Source organism: Lontra canadensis, unplaced genomic scaffold, assembly GCF_010015895.1.
Source record: "Lontra canadensis isolate GAN:19392208 unplaced genomic scaffold, GSC_riverotter_1.0 scaffold40, whole genome shotgun sequence".
In the NCBI taxonomy this organism is placed as follows: Eukaryota; Metazoa; Chordata; class Mammalia; order Carnivora; family Mustelidae; genus Lontra; species Lontra canadensis.
In genome coordinates this window covers 5,200,115-5,220,209 of record NW_022631034.1, presented here as the reverse complement: position 1 = coordinate 5,220,209, position 20,095 = coordinate 5,200,115, and the positions used below count along the sequence as shown (strand labels likewise).

The 20,095-nt window shown below is 35.3% G+C and overlaps 1 protein-coding gene across 1 annotated transcript in view; it reads left to right on the top strand.

Moving 5' to 3' along the window:
- Positions 1–13,216, top strand: part of NEGR1 (neuronal growth regulator 1) — an 849,270-nt gene extending 836,054 nt beyond the window's left edge. Inside the window, exon 7 of the mRNA XM_032870106.1 lies at positions 11,096–13,216. Coding sequence (XP_032725997.1) covers positions 11,096–11,220 — 125 coding nt within the window. The 3' untranslated portion in view covers positions 11,221–13,216. The remainder of the gene's footprint in view (positions 1–11,095) is intronic.
- Positions 13,217–20,095: the final 6,879 nt, after the last annotated feature.

Genomic DNA, 20,095 nt, shown 5'->3' with positions numbered 1-20,095 from the left:
TTGAAAAAAGAGCATTTCAAGGTTGTAGGGAGAGCAGTATTTTATAGTCAAAATCATAATAAAAATATAAGAACCATGAGTGCTTTTAAATATTTAAGAAATACAAAAGAAGACAGAACTTTCATTAGGCAATGTTGCTGGTGTAGCAGAAACCAAAATGATAATAGTGTAAAACAGTGGGTAATATTCCTAGGATAAAATCTATGAGGAAAAAATCAGATTTAATTAAGATTTTAAGACCCCCTTTACATTATTAAGGGTATGTGCCTGCTAAAAATATAATTAATGCAGACCTCATAAAAGTGATGCAATGGAATTATCAAGACCCAGGAAGAGTGGAGGCAAAGAGATAGGATAATTACTTTCAATCGATTTAATTATCCAAAACTAATTTATTGTACACCTACTATGCTCAGTGCACTATACACTGGGGTGGGGCATATGAAAGTACCCCCCCTAGACATGGTATTTATAACCTGTTGTTTTCTTCTTCATACAAGAGTGTTATCTTTGTGTGAATCCTCCCAAAATGAGCTGCTCACTTACAGGTGATTATTTTAGAAAGGAATTTCAAGGAACACTGGTAGGAGACTGGAACAAGTTAAACAGAGAAAGAGGGAAAGCCTGTCCAAGAATGTGTTACTGAGCTGGTCCCTGCTATGGGTCACTAAGCTCCATCCCACTGGGAACTCTGTGAGGGGCCATGTGGAATATATCTCAGAATTGTTTGCCCTGCATGCAGCTGGTTGTCATAGCAGCAGCCAAAGTAAAAAGGCAGCAAGAGGATGGAAGGCAAGATACAAAAGGTGTGTGAAACAAATACATTTTGCAAATGTATCTCTTGTGGAGAGAAAAAGAGCAGTTATTCATTAGGCCCTTATTATGTGTGGTCATTGTGCTAGCCACTGGGGAAGGGGAAAAGAGAAGTAAAGAAAGATGAAAAAATCAAGGTCCCTGTTCTTTAGGAACTCACAGTTTAGGCAAGGAGTTAAGTGAGAGAACAAGGCAGTGAGCTAGGACTTTGAATAGCAGTTGAGCCTCAATGGAGAGAGCAAGTAATGGTTCAAAGGACCAAGTATGTTATCACAGAAGTAACCTTTGAACTAAGTCCTTAAGGAGAAGTAAAATCATGTGAGACCAAGCCTAGAAATTTGGAAGGGGATTCCAAGTAGAAGAAATATGGACTGCAAGCAGGGGAGTTAGAGTGCAGTTTGTTCAGAGCACTGTGATCTGCTTAGAGGAGTTATATACTGAGACTGTAGTCTACCACACAGAATGGTATAGCAAATATAGTTAAGTGCTCAGTAAGTATCTGTAGGTACTCAAGCATTACTTGTGTAATGAGTGAATTTTCTTTCTTTTTTTTTTTTTTAAGATTTTATTTATTAAAAAAAAAAAAGATTTTATTTATTTATTTATTTGTCAGAGAGAGAAAGAGCACAAGCAGGCAGAGTGGCAGGCAGAGGCAGAGAGACATGCAGGAGCAAGGAGCAAGGAGCCCAATGTGGGACTCGAGCCCAGGACCCTGGGATCATGACCTGAGCTGAAGGCAGACACTTAACTGACTGAGCCATCCACGCACCCCTCATTTTAGATTTCAAAACCAGCTTGAATTTCTTCTAAAAGTTGATTGAGTTGCATTTGAGCTGGGCACTGACAGATGGGCACTGTTCTAACAGGTAGAGATGCAGAAAGCCATCCCAGGAAGGAAGAGCATGAGCAAATGTACAAAGCAGCAAAGAGCCCTTCCCGCCTAGTGTGACCAGTGCAGCCCATGGCAGACAGCAGCCAGAGTAGGACTGGAAAGGTAGCTTCAGGAAAGTTTCAGGAAAGGGTCTTGAACTCTATACAAAGTCGTTTGGATTTAATAAGCTTTCTTAAATAGCCGAAATATAATGGTAATGATTAGAGAATCATTGAGAATAACTGAAAATCAATCTGGAGCATAACAAGTGGAACAATTTAAGTAAATCAGAACTACGGGGCCAGATAATCACTGACCTTTATTGCATTTGAAAAGCTGAGGAAAAAAAATGGAAGGTAAATGTAATATTCCAAAGAATGAAAAAGATAATCAAACCTTATGAAATTCTTGATCCTTAATGCTGAAAGAGCCATGTTGTAGAATAACAAAAGAGGCTGCTTTAAGATTATGTTCCCAACACAAAAGAGGTAAAAAAATAAAATTGAAAAAATAAGAGAATCCAATCATTAAAGCTCCAAATTTAACCGCTTACATAAAAAGTTAAATAATTTTACACCCACATAGCCACACATATAAAATCTTAAAAACTCATTCAACTTGCAAAAAATGTTTACTGGTTTGCAATTTCTCCCACTTTTTACCACACTAGCAATGTCACATTGATGATACAGCTGATGGCAGTGACTATTAGTGACCTTAAGAACACAGCTGGGTTTCTATTTTTATTTCTGTAAAACCCTCTTTTCTTCAGCTAAATGATGCCTTAAAGGCCCAAACGAAAATCTATGTAGCCAAGGCGATTTGTATTGTCTGTTTGTATATAAATTTCACACAACAAAGCCAGCTTTGGAAACACATATACATACTCCCACACACATACACACACATGCACTCCAAAATATGTAATGATACTTATATAGAAACCTGTTTTCAAACCAACCAAGAATAAATAACTAGGCTTTGCCCAGGTTCAAAGAAGCATTTAGGGCTATACAAAATTACCTCTCTATGCAACACACTTCAAAACAGAGCTATTATAGATTCATGTAAATCACTTCTGATCTGCTAAAAATGGAGTAAACAAACAAGCAAAAGATCCACACATTTAGAAGATATTGATGAACAATTCAGGCTCTAAAACTTTTTTCAATGACTATGAAGGACAGAAAAAAGGGTGCAGAGTTTGTTTCTATTTGGGTGATTGCTTACTTATTCTCTTTAGCTCAAATTAGAGGTAATAGTCTTGGAGAGTTTCATCTGGCTATTTGCAGATAAAAGTATTTATCTACAAATAGGCAGATTTCTGAATATGGGTAATAACAGGAACAAACATATGTTTAAAATTCCTAATGTAGTTGATGCTGAGTAAATAGGATTGTAGACTCTGAACTTTGGCACAATGGCCATTCAGCAAGCAGAAAAGGATTCAAGGATGGTGGTCTGCCAGAGAGATAGCTTAGGAGTTGCTAGGAATAAGCTGGTAGGAAATGCCATGAGTCAGAAAGAGAAAGGAATCGTGTGATTTCTCTAGCCATTCTCCTCATTGTTCATAATATAAAATAAAGATACTTTCTGTGAAAACAGCTGTTTGACATTTTCATGTTTGTGAAGGCTCTTGTCTGTAGAAGATGTTGGAACTTCCTGAAGATAGGCCTTCAGTGTTTGATCAAATGAAAAAATAAAGATCTAAAATGTGAGAATAAGTATCTACATATAGATTTTCTATAACCTTGGGCCTTGATTTTGAAAAAAAGAAAAGTGTGCCAATGCACACTTGTTAGACTGTTTTTTTTTTCTAAATAAGATAAAAAAGAAAGCTGATAGACAAGAATTCAAAGCCATTTACGACTCCTACTTTCTCTCCCTAAATAACAAGTGAAGCTGGCTTTGCTAGAGGCTCATAAATGAAGCCTTACTCTGCCAGACCAAGAATGGCATGAAAAGTGCGCCATGTTATGTTTACCTCTCTGTAGTCTAGGAAGACAGTCTATAGTACAATAAAGGTGTAGTGAGTAAAAAGGAGTCTAAAAATCTAGATTCTTTTGTTAAACATCATTAGCCCTACCACATCATCACTATGCTACTCAGGCATTCCCAAACCTAGAGCCTCAGGGAAGATCTTAAAGGGTCTACAATACAGGAGCATTGATAGCCACACAAAAAAGCCTACCTCTGGAAATTACTGTGCCACCGGTGTGAGATGGTACATGAGAAGACAGGGTTTGTCTGTGCTGTGTCTTTAACACAGCGCATCCCACCTTAGGACCAACCTGGGCTCCTTGATTGCACAAGAAATAGCACAAAAAGCAATAAGGAGGTGATGTCACCTGTGCTGAGACTTGTCTGCTTCTTCCAGACACCACAACCCAAAGTTGTACATTTAGTGGTAAAACATAACCCATTCTAGTACCCTTTTCCTCCCCTAATCTCCCTCCAGAGTTGAGGCAGAATTAAATGATGCAAAAAAATCTGGGTGTTATCTGAATCTGGATATCCCCTCCACCTGCTGATGGTGTTAAGAGGTGGGTATCACTAACGAGAAGATTAAAATATCTTTTGAGCTAACACCTCCCACAGTATGTAATGAAACAGAGTTGCACTGTCTTTTTAGATAGAATCAATGCTGCATAATTTCTCAGTAAACTAATGTGCAATCTATTTTGAATCCACATTAATCACTCTCTTTTATAAGAAATCTAATTTAGGTGTAAATCATTCACTTCCCAGGTACAGGTTTTCTCAATAAAACATAAGTTGAGGCCAGCTTTTTCTTATGGAAGCAGAGTTAATGTAACTAAAGTAACTCTACCTAAGATTTCAGCAAGAATCTTAAAAATATGACTCAAAGCTAGTTTAGTTAAACTTGAGTAATTTAAGGAAATTGCCTAGGCAAGTAATTGGTATTATACCAAAACTAAATATTTCACAGTTACATTTGCTTTTGCCTAAAAATAAAAACTGGAGCAATACAAGGGAAAACTGCCAAGACTGAAAATAATATGCAGCAGCTGTAAGTAATTGGGAGTGATAATCATAATTAGACAAGATGTAAGATGTGTGTTAAAACCCAGATTGGATCTTCCTGTTGACAACTGGGAGAGTTCCCAAAGGCCTGGACTCCACACCTAGCCCAGGCACTTCTGCTCCTGGCCTGAGAGCACCAGCAAAACCAAACTCAACACTAGATGAGCCATGAAACCACACTCTAAAGTCCATGTATCATGGGGGTATGTGGGGAGAATGGGGTCATACTCCCTGGCCTCAAGGATTCTTCAAACCAGAGGAGACTGGACAATTACCGAGCAGCAAATAGCATTAATAAAAGTCCTTCAAAAGAAGCCAAGATAATGAAGAGACTAAATATGTTTGCAAGATAGACAAGTTTGTAAGACCAGAGAAACACTATTTAATCAAGTATAGATTAAGAGTGGGGTCAAATATTCTTGTTCCATGGGAAACATCTCAAGCTAAGAAGTAAGCTTTACGGGGGCAGGAGCAATTCCTCTTTTGCTCAGAGAATGACTCAGAGAATGCCTAGCACACAGCACACACTGAATTGGCCAAATAAGTGAGGGAATGAGAAGTGTTTAGATAATACTCAAGGGAGTGTACATCCTGTGGCAGATGCTGTACTGGGTACTTCAAAGGTAGCGACACATTTTACCTTTATGATAACTTCTGAGATACACCAATCCTCATTTGCAGATGAAGATACTGAACTAAGCACAGTTAAGAAATGTGTCCAGGTTAGTCCAGCTAGAAAGACGTGGAACTAGACTTCAAGCCAACATCATCGTCATCTGGATCCACAGTCCCTGGATGATGCATATTTAAAAACTAGAATGCCTTAAGCTTTACTAAGAAAGTGGGTAGGATAACAATCTACTTTTTCTATTGTCTTAAATTCTTACCTCAAGTGACACCAAAGAATAAAATGGTGAACATGAAAACATCTAACACAATACTCAAAGGCCATGTATTCTCTCTCTTTCTCAACTCTTTCAAATTCTTCACCCTTTTGTTTTCTTCCTCCTTTTTCTTCTTTTTTCTTTGTCCTTTTCTTCTCAATTCAAACCTCTTATCCTTTCTACATTCTTCTCCTTAAGACCAAAGACAATTAAACAGAGAGTAGGAAAGAAACACAGAACAGTTTTCCTCTCACATACTTTGCCTTTAGAGCAAGGAATCATAGGAACAACTGTTGAAATCGGGGATTTTATTGAGGTTGTTTTGAATTAGACAAATGACTATTTAGGAATATCTTCCCACATTTAATTCAACTAAAGTCTGTTTAACACATTTGGTATAAGATATGGATGCACACATTATAAAGATGAATGTTCCATAACTTCAACATGCCTATAGCCCAATGAAAGAGAAATACATAACTTATTATAAGTTAAAAAGAAACTATTTCTGAAGTCAGATATAAATGGAGGACTAAAAATTCTTAAAGAGATTAGGGGGGCCTCGTGGAGTAAATGGTATTTTAGATATCTAAGGATGAGTAGGACCTTGGTAGGTAGAGAAGAACAAGAAGGAAGGCCATTTGGCTTATGAATATGGCATGTGCAAATGACAAGGAGTAATGAAAATACCCTATGTGTTCAGAAAATGGCCCATGTGAGTAGAGGTAAGAAGTATGTATGAATCTGGATTAGTTGTCTAGAACCAGATAATAGAGGTCCCTGAATGCTGAGCTATAGTGCTTTGGCTTCCCTCAGTAGGTAATGGAGACACTTGATGGTCTGTGATTAACACAGGCTTCTACTCTTGCCTCCACCAGTATGATCTATTTTCTATAGAATAGCCAGGTGATCATTTAAAAATGTCAGCTAGACTCCTCTGCTCAGAACTCTCCTATGGAGATTTTGAATCAAATCAAAATTCTAACCATAGCTCCACTAAACCACTGATCATATGCCCTCGCCCTCCTAATTTTCTTTAGGATGAGTAGCAGTATGATATTCAGAGGCAGCGAAAAACATGGCAGAGAATATACAACAGATCTGACCATGCCAGAGGCACCACTGCCTGTCTCTTAAGAAATCCAAGACTATATCTGACGGGTATAGGTTCATCTAAACTCCCTTTCGTTTGCTGCAAGAGGATGGTGCTACGAAGTTTGATGCCTGCTCTTCCCCCTTATAATTGGCCTTATGATCTATCTTCTTGCTCAAGTGCTGAAGGGAGGTACACTGACTCTATACAGGTCTTAGAAGGTCGTAAGTCCAAAAGCATGGAGAGAAGAAAGACAGTAATACATGAGTGATGAAAGACAATATTCTTCTGAAAAAAGAAGTCAAGTTATTGTGTCACTTTATGTGCTTATTGTCAGATTGGGAAATGGATATGAAACTTATCATCACTCAACAAATATTTATTGAACACTTACCAAATACCAGACTCTGTATTCTATAACAGTGTTAAAGACATATATAAAAAATCTTGGTTTGAAGATACTCTTGGCCGAGTGGGGAAAGACAGGTATGTAAACATGATGTGATAGATATGTAAATACAATATCAAATATGCCAAACTGATATGGCATGTGGGAATTTATAAAAACTTTTCTCTTTTTAAAGTGTATGATATTTGAACTGAGTCTTCAAGCTAATATCTAATAGTGAGCTATTATTTTCTTGAATTCTTAACATTTTTCAATAATTTCTTAAATAGCTGATTGAGATGCAACATGCCAAACAAATCTAACTGGCCCAATAGTACTGAGACCCCTAACTTTAGTATCTTTAGCCTGGTGCTCCGAATCACCCGGTTAACGAGTCACACACACTACAAATCCATAATAAATATCAGACTAAGGTTATATAATAATAGGATACCCCAAGTAAAAGGACTACTATACCCCCATTTTAAAAAGTGAGATATATATGTACTAACATGTGTATATCATTGCATTTCTTAAAAAATACTTGTATTTGTATCTGCTGTCTGGACTACTTACCTGTCATGACTCCTTAGGAAGCCCTCCCATGTTTGTTCATTATCCTTACAATTATATATATCCTAATGTTCCATACATGCCTTTTTATTTATACCTCCAACTATAACAAAACTTTCCTAAGAGAGAAGATTGAGTTTTATTCACCTGAGCCCATGTTCCATCTCCAGCACATGAAAGATGCTCAATATATACTTAAGGAGAATAAATCATGATACATGACTTAGCATTAGTTATCTGACCAAAAATTCCCTTGACTGACTTTACTCTTTGCTTTTTGGCTTCCTAATTATCAATAGCTATTCTACAGTCCATTTCCTATAATAATTGCAGTCTAATGATGCAGCAACAGGCTCCTATTTTATTTTGGGACTAATGGAGTATTGCATCTACAAACAACTAAGGAGTACAATGGAAAAAAGATATACTCTTAGTTAAAAAGCATTATTTAATTTTAAAAATATTACTGACGTATCTTTCTCATGTCTAAGACAATAGGAGGCTGAGTAGAAGATAAAGGTACGCTGTGGGAAGAGGTGTAGTGTATGGAGTTAAGAAACAAAAGGACCATCTCTATCTTATTAGGTAGTATATTCCCAGTGGCTGGCACCTAATTCAATTAATATTTCTAAATGAATGAAAGATGACGTATTCTCTGGCCTATATGCAGGTGACTTGCTTCAGAGGAGATTTCATTTTGTAAAAGAGAAATACTCCTTTTAACTCTGATCATTTCATTTGTTTAATTGAATCATTCATTCAAGAGACATTTCTCGAGCATCTACTTTGCCACTCTCAGTGCATGGAAACACAAAGATAAATAAAACAGGACCTAGGACGGCTCACAGTCTAGTGGGATAAATATTACATATATGAATATTTGCAATGTAGTATAATAGTTCTATGAAAAGAAATATACATGGGTGGTCTAATGACACAATAGGGTTATCTCCTCAGTTTGCTGGAAGAGGGGAGGGGATTCAGGAGAGATTGCCTCAAAAATGCCCGTTAAAGGATGGATAAGGAGTTTTCATGGTTCTTTATACTTTACCCACTTACTGTACTATTTAATTTGTCATGATAATAAAACTTTTATCTTTGCTTTGTATGCCTTGCTTTTAAGATCTATTTCTTATTTATGAAATCATTTTATATGCTTTGCTTATTATTAGTCCTTTACTATTATTCTGGTTTTATTGCATTCAAGATTCTTAAAAAACAACAGCAAAATAACTCTTCAGTAGCTGTCATTGAGAAGGTAATAGACCAATTAAATATTTATTTATGTTTTAAAAAACAAAACACCTTTCTAGCTCTTGAACAAGAGAAAATAATTTAAAGAGCTTCATGGTTTTAAAATAGACTTCTTATATAACAAGACTTCAAAAGCTATGGGCTCAACAATAGGCTTCTTTTCTTCATCATCTTCTCATTTTTTAAAAACTCATTTGTGATGTGAATAGAAGCATTAAATAGTGCATTTTGCTCTGTGTTACTAAAGGGTAGTAGTCTCAGTCGTTGAACTACATTCACCTGGACCCAACAAGTGTACCGTCAAGGAAACTTTCTCCTGCATAGATGAATGCATTTTTCATCCCCTGTAATTTCTTAGAGATATAAACAATGCAATTTATTCTTCTTGTAATATGGAAATATAGTCATTGGTGAAAGTTCCATTAACAACTATCTTCTGGTAATTTAAACTCCGTGTGACTAAAACTGCTCCTGAAATTGAGTTATGGATTTGGGGGTGAAGTAGTATTTTTTTTTTAATTACACAATTCATTTTCTATTACGAAACATTGCTTGAAATCCAGGTTTTATTAAGAGAGGATAGTTAAATGTATGTTGGTGGGGGGTTTTATTATTACTGTTATTTTTATGATGGTAAATGAGAATCGGTCTCAACCAAAGCAGAGCATGCCTGTAACATTCAATTTCTGAAACATGGTGTAATTCACGTTCCAAGAGGCAATTGTCCTCTTGTGAAATGAAGTGGAATCCATTCAGTAGATTCCCAAAATATTCCAAGCTTTGGTGAATCTCTAGGTGAAATCTCTTAGTGAAAATTTAACTTGACGCTTGGCCAAGTACTACATAATCTTCTCTATGTATGAAACTGTGATCTTTCCAATTAAAAGTAATCATATGATTCAACAGCTCCAAATTCTTTAAAATCTCCTTCAGTATAAAAAACTAAATTCTTTTTCCTTATAGTTGGGGTCATGTTTTATCTGCCTAGAGTTCTCGTTTCAGTTCCCTCAACTCCAAGCCTCAAATTTCATGGTCCGGCAAGACTCATCTGCTAGAATATAGGCCATGCTCTCTCCTTTCTTCATACCTTTGAATAAATTGTTTCCTCTGTCCAAATGGCTGTCCCCTTTAGTCAAACTCTCTGTGAAATCATCCCTCCCTTGCCCAGGCAGATTTAGATACAGAATTTTCTGTGTCACTCCAGTTTATACATCTAATACTCCTTGGATTATATTATAATTGCTTCAATATCTTTCTTCACCTAAACCCCACCTCCCCCCCAAAAAAGATTTTGAAAGAGAGAATCTCTTGTTTTTCTAGCATTCAGTGCAGTATTTGGCCAATAAAAAAGATGCACAAATAATGTGTATGTGTATATGTATGCTATCCCTCGTATGTGACATCTAAAAAAGCTGAACTTGTAAAAACAGAGCTAAATGGTGGTTACCAGAGTCTGGGGAGGGCAATTGGGGAGATGTTGTTTAAGTGTACAAATTTAGAACTAGTAGGTAAATGGCTGCTGGAGAACTAACGCACAGCACAATGATTATAGACAACAATACTGTCTGTATTATAACCTCCAAAGTTGCTACAAAACTAGATTCTAATTGTTTCCATCACAGAAGAGAAATGATAATTATGTGATGTGATAGAGTTGTTAGCCGATGCTGTGGTCGTAATCGTGATCGTATTGCAATTCACAAATGTAGCAAATCAACACTGTTGTACTCCTTAAAGTTACACAGTGTTATAGGTCAATTATATATCCCAACAAAAATAAATGTTAAAAAATATATGCATGAACTACATATTATCCACTAATCCAAATACTTACAATGTGTATAAAAGAAATAATAATGTTAGCTACTGTTTAGTGACCACTTAGCCTGTGTCCAGCCCAGTGCGGTGGGCTGTATGTGCTTCATCTCCAACTCTCACTGCAGCCCGGCCAGGTGGCTTATCTTATTCCCCTCTTGCCCTTGAGAAAACTGAAGCTCGGAGCCGTTACTTGAATAGGTCACACATTGTCCTATAGCAGAACCAGATGTGAAGTTAAGTCTGTCTGACTCCAGTGCCAGTGCTCTCCCCAGTACAGCCAGCTGCCTTTTGATTATTGTTAAGATCCTGAAAGACACAAATTAGATTTTGATTTAATCTTTTCCATTTCTTTCCAGCTCCAAGTACAGCCCAGTATGGAATTACCGGGAGCGCTGACGTTCTTTTCTCCTGCTGGTACCTTGTGTTGACACTCTCCTCTTTCACCAGCATATTCTACCTGAAGAATGCCATTCTACAATAAATTTAAAGACCCATAAAAGGCTTTTAAGGATTCTCTGAAAGTGCTGATGGCTGGATCCAATCTGGTACAGTTTGTTAAAAGCAGCGTGGGATATAATCAGCAGTGCTTACATGGGGATGATCGCCTTCTGTAGAATTGCTCATTATGTAAATACTTTAATTCTACTCTTTTTTTGATTAGCTACATTACCTTGTGAAGCAGTACACATTGTCCTTTTTTTAAGATGTGAAAGCTCTGAAATTACTTTTAGAGGATATTAATTGTGATTTCATGTTTGTAATCTACAACTTTTCAAAAGCATTCAGTCATGGTCTGCTAGGTTGCAGGCTGTAGTTTACAAAAACGAATATTGCAGTGAATATGTGATTCTTTAAGGCTGCAATACAAGCATTCATTTCCCTGTTTCAATAGGAGTCAATCCACATTTACAAAGATGCATTTTTTCTTTTTTGATAAAAAAGCAAATAATATTGCCTTCAGATCATTTCTTCAAAATATAACTAACACATATCTAGATTTTTCTGCTCGCATGATATTCAGGTTTCAGGAATGAGCCTTGTAATATAACTGGCTGTGCAGCTCTGCTTCTCTTCCCTGTAAGTTCAGCATGGGTGTGCCTTCATATAAAATAATAATTTTTCTCTTCATCTCCGACTAATAAAATGTTTTGCCAAATCCTACAATTTGAAAGCAAAATAAACCACAAGATAAAGTCGGACTATATCCTATCTCTCAAGAACGAAGGAGCTGTTAGACTCTAAAAATCTCATCCCTCCTTACCTGTGTGGTATGAGGATTTTGCCCCATATAAACTCAGTTGTGTAATGAAAATAATGCAATTAATATAGTGCAGGTAAATTTATTACAATATGTATTCTTGTAGTTGTAGTTGAATGTTGGATCCTCTTTGGGAAATAATTCCCTTCTAAATGACAGCACAGTCCATCCGAAAAATTGCCTAACAATACAACATCCTTTCCTTTCACTATTCCAAGCCAAAATTTTTAAGATGGCTTGTCTGAAAGAACACAAAGTCTGATCACCTAAGATTACATGAGTTGGTGAGCACACCAGATTCGTTTGGCTCTGAGGCAGGTAAGTGGATATGATAGATACAGTGCTCCTGCAGACAGGAGCATTTCACATATCTTCCACCTGAAAACATCACTCACTTGATAGTTGGGAATGAATGTTGTATAAAAGAAAATTTTCCAAGATACATTGTATCACATATTCTGTGCTGGCATGCAGCAGATCAATCCCTGAAATAACTAATTCTGTAATAAAATCTTTCTCTGGAGCCATGTCAGTTCAAACAAGCAAGGCCAAAAAACAAACCATACCACCAAAATTACCATGCTTTTTTTCTTCTTACATGATATTTGTAAGATGTGATCTAATGAAGACAAGACACCAGTGATTAGAATATCTTAAGATTATATTAATTATTAAATTATCATGGATATTTGTTTCTATCATAAAGAATGAAAACTACATTTTTAAATGAAAATAGTGTTACTCTAAAGTATTATGTTAGAAGAGTATTTTGATGGTTTTACTCTTTACTAAAGAAAGACCTTAGTCTTGAAAGCCATTTTCCAAGTTTGACGAAATTACCAGTTTCACTGCAGAGACAGTTTTCCACAAATAGTTCCCTTCTGCAAGTCATACTAATCACAAAAAAGCTACTAATAAAGTTAGATACAAGATATTTCATGGCGGGTGTATATCCTTAAGATATCTAATATTTTGCCCCGAAAGAAATGGCTTGAAAATCATCAATTTTTTTCAAGTAAAGCTTAACTCTGAAGTACACCATAAATCTATTTTAATTACAAAAAAGCAAATCCTAAATGAGGAGACATAAATATACAGTGTTTCCACAAAATGGCAATAATATGGCATAACGCTATTAAATTTACTCACTATAATAATTCATTATATTATTTTGACTGATGTATTAAAAACTTTTTTAACACATATGACATTTTAATTTTGATTATTATTGATTTGCTTATTTAAAATATTCTTTGTGGAATTGGTGAGTAAACTATATATATATATATATATATATATATATATATATGTATTGTTTTTGTATTGCAGCTTTAAAGTGGCACACTCCATAATAATCTACTTACTAGAAATAGTGGTGCTACCACAAAAGTGTTAACCATCAGTACCATTGTTTGGGAGAAAGAAACAGATCAAGAATGCATATTATACAGTGACCGCTTTCCTAGAGTTAAAGATACCTCCTCTTCGTAAGGTTTGTAGGGTAAATGTGAGGTAAATCAAGGTATAAACTATGGATGAACCAAATAATTAGTTCAAAGTGTTGTCATGATTCCGAATTTGTGGAGTCTGGTGTTTTTCCCATAGAATGTGACAGAAGTACAGTCATAGCCCAGTAGCTATATGTATTTGCCTTTATGTTAGAAGAGAATTCCTTGAGTGACATTTTAAATAGAGGAGGTATTCACTATGTTTTTCTGTATTACAGCAGCATTCCTAGTCCTTAGACCCCTGAACAGAGTGAAACCATGAGTATTTATGAGTTCAATATTGTTCAAATAAGGCTACAGTATTTGCTTTTTTGTGTGAATGTATGCATATAATGTTCAAGTAGATGATTTTACATTTATAGACATATGAAATGTCTGATTACTCCATTTTATCAGTCCTGACTGTACAAGATTGTTGCAATTTCAGAATAGCAGTTTTATGAAATTGATTTATCTTTTGATCTAAAACAATTTTTTTAGCTTTTCATTTCAGCGTTTTATTTCCACAAGTTCCATTTGTGGGACTCCTTTTGTTGCCCCTAGTTTTGTTTTGGTTTTTTTTTTTTTAGGAAAGAAAAATAAAAAGCAGTTGAAGAAAGAGAGTGGAAAGAAAAGAAAAAGACAGAAAAGAATGGCGGTAAAGAGAGAGGGGGAAACGGAAGAAGGAAGGACAAAAGGAAGGAAGGGAGGGAGGAAGAAAGGGAGAGAGGGAAGAACAGAACATTAGGGTAGTTGACTTAATTCATTTGCATTCTTGGTTTAACTGCAAGTGGTGTAATTATGTTTTACAATGATCCCATTCGAAACATAAGTCCTGTGACACCATTAAGTTCCTATTATGTAGCAATTATATAATGAAAAGTACTGCCCAAATTATAGTATTGTGTTTTTTGGGAAACACTAAAAGATTCAAGAGAGAATGTCAAACTTAAAACCACTTTTGGGGGTGTTTAAAACTTAAGTGAAAAATTAATGCTTCATCATAACATTCAAGCTATATCTAGAAAGTAGACTGGAGAACTAAGAAAATTACCCAGGTAATTCAGGACAAAAAGAAATTTCATATATATATATATCTATATATCTATATATAGATATATAGATATATATATACCCCAATGTGTGAACTCAGAAAACTCTGAGAAATTTATCAAAGCCAATCATCTATATTGATCAAATTTACTGAAAAATTGTTAATTTATCCATTGTGCTTAGCTTTGTGACAGCCAAAATTACCTATTTAATCTTTTCAATAAAAATTGTTTTTTGAAATTCAGAAATGATTTAAAAAGAGGTCAGGTTTTTAACTATTTATTGAAGTATGTGGATGTACAGTATTTCAATAGATATGAATATGAATAAATGGTATGCCTTAAGATCCTTTGAATATGTATTTACTTTAAAGACTGGAAAAAGCCCTTCCTGTCTTTTAGTAAAACATCCATATTTCATAACCTGATGTAAAATATGTTGTACTGTTTCCAATAGGTGAATATAAAGTCAGTTTATCAATTAAAATATGTATTTGACTCATTTAAAAGCTTTATTAGTTTGAGAGAAAAAAGAAGAAATAATAATTTAAACATACTTCTGCTATTCCCTTCTTTATTTTCTGCTGCATTCACCATACTAAACTCACATCTTTCAGGTGCTCCAAAACAATACAAGGTGAAAATATTAGATGCTACAATTTCAAAGGGCTCCACAATGTAGCCTTTTTCTCTGTTGCTGATTCCCAGAAGGTTTCACAAGTTGAACTACATCTAGCCTAAAGAAGCAATTTTCTGGAAAGACTTAACTATCCATTATTTAGGACTATCACCTGCCGAAATGCAACAAAGTTAGCCACAGAGACTGCTGATAAAATCCTGTTGGTTTTTATAGGTCAAGCACCCAAAAACTCAAATACCTATATGATTCAGGCATATAATATAATTTCATAAGACAGCTGGGTATAAAATGGAGAGGATGTACTCCACCTCAAGGCATTCAGATATGACTTCCTTAAAAACACCCTGCTTCCCAAACAAAACACCATTTGGCTGAGAGCCCTTAGTTTGTGACTGCTATAAAATCCAAGTGAAAGACACCCCAAATGAATGATTTAAGCCCTCTTCTCCAAATCTGTCCATCTACAACAGTCAACCAAATGAAAAGGAATGGTATGGTAGATTAAAACAACAAACCATGATAAATATCCATGTGGTGTAATAAACTCTTTTGAAATATGGGTGTCATTGCTATTCTGGGAAAACTATATCTACTAATCTCTTCTTCTCCCAAAATGAAAACACGTTAATACACATCTGATTTTCCCACTGGTTTATCACTTTTCCCTGTGTAACTTCTGTCCTGCAATCAATCGCATGGGAATAGAAACATCAAGTCTCAGACCCTGAGAGGTAGCACATGAAGCAGAGCTCTTTTGTCTCTGAACATGATAGGTCAAAACACAGATACTTCAAAATGACATCCAGGTGTTTGGAAAATAATCACTTGCTTTAGCCTGTTAGGCAGACATTTAAGAATGTTAAGAGAAAAATTTCTAAGAATAATTCATTCAAGATAATGGCATTCGATCCAACCACCAGAGAGTTGATGCACTCTTTCTGAACTTCCCAAGAAGCATATGCCTTCACATTCACATGCACTTCTAATAATTCTAAATTCACTGAAAATATTTAAGAATTGACATCTCTCGTGGAAGGAATAAAATTTGGCAAATGAATCACATAAATACTTGCCAGTCTTCCTGGAGAGGAAGAAAGAAAAAAGTTTTTAGTCTTCCCCCTGAATCTCTGCCCACAGTCATCTTAAAGTTAGCACAACTCACTCAATGTCTTCAGTCTAAGCAATGTGCTCCACCTCAGAGACTGGCAGCTAGAATTACTAGTGGCAGCTAGAATTACTCCTGAAAGGTCACAACTATCTCTACCATGCATTTTACAATGGCAAGGCACTCTAGCAGACATTGCTACTTTGACTTTCACAATTCTTTAAAGCGTTATTATTGTCATGTGTTGATGATGAAAACAAGATTCAGAAACCTTAAGTCACTTGCTGAAGATTGCACTTCTACTAAATGGCAGATAAAAAGCAAATAGGCAATGTAAATACTCCCAAGTTGTTTCTATTTCCATTACTTTTCTTAGGAAGAGGAGAAGGAGGTGATCATATTACTAGCTTCACAAACAACTATATGTATAGTTATATTTATAAATAAGTAACTTTGTTTACACATTTTTTTTCTTAATGCCATCCTTCTATTTTCCAATGCTTCCAATGCTTCCAGAGCATATGTGGTTTAAAGACAAATCACATTTTATACCTCATCTAAAACTTTTGGGATGTAGAACATAAAATACAATTGAATACATAGAATTCAGTTGCCTTTGACACAAAGACCTGATTAATATTGGAATATTGGATCCATCACAGCAAATACATATATTTGCTATAATCATATATATATGTGTGTGTGTGTGTGTGTGTGTGTGTGTGTGTGTAGCATTTTGTAAAAGACCTGCCAAGTTTTGGATAATCCATTAAGATTATATCCCAGAATTTTTAGGAAAATGGAGACCAGAAAAATATATTTTTTAATTTACAATAGAATACTGATTTTAGTCTTGAATTATGTAGTTTGGGCTAGTTTATATCAAAATACTAATTTTATGCACATCTGTTTGTGCTGGGGCAGTAGAACAAAAGGGAGATTATAATTTTAGGTGTTAAATTATGTACAACCTAAGGAATACATTTGTAATTTTTTGCCAAAATATAAACATAGCGCAAATCCTGTGACTTCACTTTAGTCAGAAAAAAAATGAAAAGCATGACTTTCATACACATATAAAATGAACACATTAATAATTAATAAGGGACCGAGTAAGATGCTACAACCAGATAAAAGGACATTCCGAAGAATAGACACATTGATAGATCAAGAATATTGAAATTAATATGCTAATGGAGGCAAAGCTGACTTCTTCCAGAGTAAGGAAGAGTAATTCAATTCATCCAATTGAATCTTTAACCAAGAGAATTTATTTACATGTCTACAGACAAGAAATGTTTTGCCTTAGCATCACTTAGATACAACTTGTAAAACAGTTCAAATGCAGTGAAAAATAGAATCAGAATCAGGTAATCTGTAAAGGTGCTTTAAACAATGCATTGGCTTTTCACTACAAGACAAATTTTTCCCTAAAATAATGAGATGTAAAAATCTTTAAAACAGTTGAATTAAATGAAATGCCAATATTTTGAGGTTTGATAATATACTCTCTATTGTAATGACACAGTAAAAAAAATTATCTATATAGTTAATATACTACATTCTCTATATTCTTAATTACTCATTTTCTTCCTATACCACACATCTTTACCTAACAGTTCGGGACATATAGGTGAAGTAAACAATTAAACATAACAAGAACAACCTTGCTTCAAGAACCTACCTTGTTGAAAATGAACATATTTTGGACACTTGTTAAAAGAAAAAATATTTTTGTCGTTTGGAGGGAGGGCATTTAATTTGTGGCATAACAGGAATTTCACATCAACACAATAAGCCAAATAAAGTATCAGTTGAGATAACAATATTTTATCAACCAAACACAATGATAATGGTGAAGACATTGCAAGAAGCTATTGCAAGTGTTGAATGGTTTGCTTCCACTTAATGCTAATAAGCCTAGTCCTTGCACAAATTTTGGTTTGGTAGAAACTACAGGAGGTAGCATGGTTCATTAGGCTTCCAAAGCTTTAAAATGTTAAAGGGGGTGGTTTTCCTCCTTCAATTCAAGTGAATTGCTAAAAGCATTGGGATGTTCCTCAGTGGAACTTTGAATTTGCTAGTCTCTTCATTAATTTTGACCTTTTTTTACATTCAAAAAAGTTAACTTTACACTAAACGACAGCAGAGTTCTACCTCCGTCAGTTTTGAATTGTGCTTAAACAAGTACTCCAAGCATGTGGAATTTCCGAAGAAAATTTGGGCACCATATTTTTAAAAAAAGGATTTATAAAATAGTCTTTGGAAACTATAATATGCCATTAATGAAGAACAAGTGTTCCTTGATTGTTATAAAATTCCTAATAGGACCCGCAGGACTCTTACATAGTTTTCCAAGTGCTTTCATAAATCTGGAGTATGGTTCCCCTGAAACTCGACATCTCTCTACCACCCATTTGTCAAGCAACCTGGCAGAAATCTGGTCAATAGCTCATATATGTCATACTCCTTAAGAAATTGTTGCCAGAGATTTGAACTGCTTCAGCTGATGTCTTTCAAAACAATACACACACTCACATACACAAACACAAAATCACATTGCTATTAGTGATCTGGAAAATACGCCGGCAAGCCAGCCATGTGGTGTCCTGGAAAATTCAAAAAGAAGAAGAAATGACAACAGTGCAGCTAACAGTTTCTGTTTAAGTTTTATTTGCTAAGATTTTGAAGTAAGTAACATCTTGTGTTTAACTAATCAGACGATGGCACCTGCTTTAAATGCTGACATAGAGAAAAGCAGATTTTTAAAAATTTGGAATCAAATTTATTTCTGGAAATACATCTTTCCTGTTGATAGATAGATAACTAGTTTATGCTTTGGGAAATTTTATTCTCTAATAGCTTTAAATGTTGACAAAGAGAAAGACTGTTGCTTTTTTTTTCTTTTATGGGAAAACATTTTTTTCTAGAAATGTGTATTTCCAGTTTATTGATAGACAAACTAATATGTGTGTTCAGAAGTTCCTCTTCTCTCATAACTCAATCCTAACAATATATTAGAAAGATTCCATGGCATAACATATGGCAAATGTTGGAGAGGAAAAACTTCCTCTATCCATCAAGGTTCTTCTAATTGAACTAAGAATTAAATTGACATGAGACAGGTGAATAGGAAAAAATAAAATTTAATTTCATATATACAGGGAACCTACATAGATGTGAAATTCTCAAGACAGTCAGGCAAAATGAAGTCTTTATGTCATCCTGGACTAAGGAGAAAGGGTGGGGGCCCAGGACTTCAAAGGGAAAGAAAGCAATTAACAGGAAGAATGGAAAGATGTACATGTTTCAGTAAACAAATGTTTGGTGGCCTTTCAGAAGCAATGGGACATCAAGAAGACTTTAATTAAACAGGGCTTGCTAGGATCCTCCCTGCCTGCTACACCTAGTTCTTATTAATATAGTTATCCATGGCGGTAATTCTCTGCCTGGATCAAGTCCTCCATCTAAATTAGAGGGAAGGTCAAGTTTCTTCCTGAGTCTTTTGGGCCTTGATCAGTTTGCCATAATTTGCACATCTTGCGGTGGTCTGCCCTTGGCCCCTACACAAATATATATCTTTCATCAAGTAATGCAAGAATTCGTATAGTGATCTTTTTTTTTTTTTTTTTTTTTTTTTTTTAAAGATTTTTATTTATTTATTTGACAGACAGAGAACACAAGTAGGCAGAGAGGCAGGCAGAGAGAGATGGAGAAGCAGGCTCCCTGCTGAGCAGAGAGCCCGATGTGGGGCTCGATCCCAGGACCCTGGGATCATGACCCGAGCCGAAAGCAGAGGCTTTAACCCACTGAG